This window comes from Magallana gigas, chromosome 7 (assembly GCF_963853765.1).
Source record: "Magallana gigas chromosome 7, xbMagGiga1.1, whole genome shotgun sequence".
Taxonomy (NCBI): Eukaryota; Metazoa; Mollusca; class Bivalvia; order Ostreida; family Ostreidae; genus Magallana; species Magallana gigas.
Window position 1 is genome coordinate 27,888,711 of NC_088859.1, and position 4,284 is coordinate 27,892,994.

General features: G+C 36.1%; 1 protein-coding gene across 1 annotated transcript; it reads right to left on the reverse strand.

Annotated features, from left to right (window-relative positions):
• Positions 1-1,206: 1,206 nt before the first annotated feature.
• Positions 1,207-4,014, reverse strand: LOC117684864 (uncharacterized). The gene is made up of 2 exons (XM_066065291.1): positions 3,883-4,014; positions 1,207-3,101 (listed from the first exon to the last, which is right to left on the reverse strand). The coding sequence occupies exon 2, from the start codon at positions 3,097-3,099 to the stop codon at positions 1,366-1,368; it is 1,734 nt and encodes a 577-aa protein (XP_065921363.1). The 5' UTR covers positions 3,100-3,101; positions 3,883-4,014; the 3' UTR covers positions 1,207-1,365.
• Positions 4,015-4,284: the final 270 nt, after the last annotated feature.

Here is a 4,284-nt window from a genome sequence, read left to right on the forward strand (position 1 = left end):
TCAAAATCACTGTTAATAAATCTTTTTAAAAAATCTAGCCACAAAAATGCCAGGAATTAGAAGTCTCAATGGAATTTCTGCTTCCGGTTTTGCTTGGAATTAAAAATTGCAACAAAAACCATAAAAACTAAATGCTCACTTTTGACAAGAAGGTGACCTTAAAGTTCAAAACTCCGATTGGAAGAAATGTATCTACGATTTTATTCATGCAACATACTATTAACGTAGTACACATGGCTGTGTATTCTATTCAGCGTCGGTGGAATATAGCATCTGCTAAATCAAGCAATGGATATATGTATAAGAAAAGGAACATTCAAGAATACGCCAATTCAAGTCCACGCTATCTCGTTGAAAAAACTTATTTTCCGCCAAATATAGTTCACGTCAAATATATTATGTTTAACGCATTAACGCACAAATGATTCACGAATTATTAAGACAATAGTTAAATCAGAAAAAGTATTCAGAAAAATGCATTTTGTCTGATCTTTAAACTAAGTTTAAAAGTAATCGAATGAATACAAATCCTATGAAACTAGCAATGTTTAAGTTTGAGATAATATTAGACTTTTGATAATGACCTTAAAAAAAACAGCAGAGGTTCTTACCTCTAGTCCGGATCAACTATTCAGTTTCAGGGCTGGATGGTTGTGGTCATTTTTACGCAATATTTATCTCCTTTATACGAAGAGCTTCATTCAAAGATATAGAAAAATATTCAAATTTTATAGTCAAACTGTTTGGGTTTTTTTTTTTATTTCAGATCTGATGGGTTTTTTGTTGACCATCTAACTAAATGGTTAACTTTGTAACTTACAAACAAAATGGTACATGTAGAACAGTCTTTTACAATGACCTAGGCGTTTAATTTGAAATTTGAACGATCAGCATATTCCTTTCGTCATGAAATAAAACACTATACAAACTACGATGGGTCAAACATTCGGACGACCGAGGGAGGAAGACTCACTGTACGATATTTACAACTACCAAGTATAATTTCCTCTGTTTCTTACGGAGAGTTATACTTTATTCATATATAGCTGTATAGAAACAGCCAGAATGAAAAAATTTACATAACCGGCCGCTAACGCGGGTTATGTATTTTTCCTGCAATGTTGCTACCTTCATATCCCGCAGGAATGTACTTTAAAAATATATAAAAATTCACGCCATGGCAGGCGTATTCATGAACATTGGTGGTAGTTTTCTTGTTTTCAGTTTATTTAGTGTTATAGCAAATGCATTTTACTACACGCATGTTGATACAACATTCCCAATGATTCAGATCGAAGACAAAATAAATGTCTTATATACAAAAGCTGTTGAATGACGGCTGACATAAATCTTTACGTTGAAGATTTACTGTAGATACTTGTAGACTGTCAATGTGTTGGTTTTCCATTGTCCCACATGGAGGTGGCTCTCATCATCTGCACACACACCAAAGGGAAGTATCCCTTGTTGTGGTGTGAGTAGTAGAGACAAGAACTGACCGTCCTGATCAATGATTACAAGTGTACTATTGCCAGGATAACCGTTACAGACAATGATGTGACCAAGGAGATCATTGCAGATACCATAGGGAAAAAACCTTGACCCTTGACCAGTGTAGGAGAACCTGTGTTGTCCTGATTTATTCACCACCACTACAGCATATTTGTTAAAGTCTGAGGTACAGATATCACCATTGATGTTTTTTGTGATGTAGCGTGGATAACTATACAGTCCCTGTCCTTTGTTGTCCCTCTGTATGTTCTGTATTTCTTTTCCTGTCTTGTTGTACCTGGTGACTTTAGCTTCTATACCTTTTTTCATCCCCACCAGTATGTCCCCATTGATGCGGGAGGAGTGTATGCTGATTGGTTCCCAGTCACCTGTTTTAATAAATGTAGTGACTGTATTATCCTGTTTTATCCTATTGATGACTTTGTTCTTTCTGTTTGTATAGATCAGATCCCCGTCCTGTGTGACTGTGTGGTAGCCCTCAGATCCACCACTGGTTTGTATCTTCTGTACCTGATTCCCCTTTAAATCTGTTTGGACAAGGTTACCATAACAATCACTGAACCAGAGTCTGCCTGATTTACCTAGTGATATATGATATACATTGTCAACACCTGGTACTGTGTACTCCCTGACCTTGGTGACAGAGGATGACAGAGACAGTGTTGGTTTCACGTCAGATTCCTCTACGTCTCGTCTCGTCTGTTTCCCTGGAAGTTTTAACTGTGTAGAGGCATTCTCCATGGGTTTTATTCTTCTATTATCAGGCTTGATGTTCGGAAAATTTACACTACCAAGCAACTTAGAAACTTCGTCTTTGTCGAAATGGCCGGCAGTAAACACTGGTAAAACTGGTTCTATTGTCCCTGGTATAGATTGGATTTTTAAATTTTCAAAATCATCAGAAAATAAAACTCTGAAGTTGGTTATGGACTTGTAGCTGTGAAACTCCTTCAGAAGTTTTTCAAGATATTCAGTGTATTCCTCATAAGTTTTTTCCTGTGTATTTAATGTTTTGAGAAGTGTTTCTTCTATTTTATTGGCTTCTTCCAATTTGTCTGATGTGACCTTATCAACTAATTCTTTTAAAGAGTCAGCTTCAGTCTTAATGGAATTTCTGATGTCGTCCATAGTCTTCTTTATTGCCATGACATCTTCTTTTATCTCTTTTTTTAAATCTTGTGATGTTGAGAGGTAATACTCTTGGATTTTCGAGATTTTGGATCTGCAAAATGCGATCTTTTCTGCGTATTTTTCTTCCAGATCGTCAAGTTGATGACCGGTGTGCTCTTTCATGAAGATACACTTAGCGCAAAGAGGGACATTACATTCCTTACAAAGAATTTCTACATTTCGTTTTGGATGGAGATTGCATTTCTCCTCTGGAAGTTGTGGTTTGCGTTGTTTGTAAGGGACCACTTCATGGTCCTTGGTATCAGGACTTTCCTGATGTTCGTCTCTGCATCGTTCACATAATCTTTGGTGACAAGGATTGCAATAGAACTGACAGTTCCTCTTACAGTCTTCAGTGCCACAAACCAAATAGTGCTGGGCCATCGCCGGTATTTCTTCTTCTGCAGACATTGCCATCTCTAAAAGATTTTATTTTTGGAAGTGAAGGTTATTGATGATAAGCATATTACTGGCGTACATTATATCTATGATCTCATTATATTTCAAAAAATGAAGAAAAAAAAGTAAAAAAGTGAATACGCAATATATTAAAATTACACCCGGATCTCATTATTTCAAAACAAAACGAATACAGAAATAAATACGCAATTTATTAAAATTACCCCCCCCCCCCCCCGAAAAAAAAGCCTGGATCCACACTCGAATGAACAGAGTTACTTCTCTTTGATCTACAGAATAAACGAAACCAAAACTACATTCACCTTCATTTCATTGCATTTGCTTTCTAAACTTTGCAGATGGGATTTAATAAATCGAGAGAGTTTGAAATATTATAGTTTCAATTTGCTTATTTATATCAGAATGTCATTCTTTTATGATGAAGGCTTTGCTTGTCATGCACTTTTCTGAAGGAGTCATAAATCATTTCAGTAATAGACTCTTCCCATTTTCAGTGGCGTCGAAAGCAAATTGAAAGGAAGGGGGGGGGGGGGGGGGGTTGCAAAAATAAAAGTGCCCCCCCCCCCCCCGGTTCCGACGCCTATGCATTTGCTTTCTTGATGGTGATGGTCGCTTGACTTTGTGACACATATTAAGAAGGTGACCCACTTAAATAAAATATACTTTTTTGTGTCCAAAGATATATGTGAAACAAAGTTCTTCTAAATTATTATGAAATACATGAGATCGAGATATCTTAAATTCATTGGCATATATTACATGTAAATGTTCTATACTTACTGTTTCCTGGGATAAATATTTAACGACAAAGTAGGTGGGAATGTCGATAAGAGAGATTTCAATGAGAATTTACGAGACTTGTTTTATACTTCCTCGTTCTGAGGACCATAGGTAAATCTGGCGCGGATTTAATTTATTTTTAAATGACGGAGGTAGATATAAGTACAAGTAATAAAGTTTTTTTTCAAGTTTGATTGTAAAATATTGCACGCAAACAAAAGGTACTGTCATGTTGATATAATATCAATTGTTTCTCTAAAATATCGAGTAAAAACTGTCTTTTATTCTATAGAATAATATCCACATGGAAGATTTGCCTTTGGCTTTTATTTACCTGTTGTTTTGACTCCACCATCGCATTCGTGGATTCGGAAAAAAACTGTACGGTGACGGAAGGGGGGT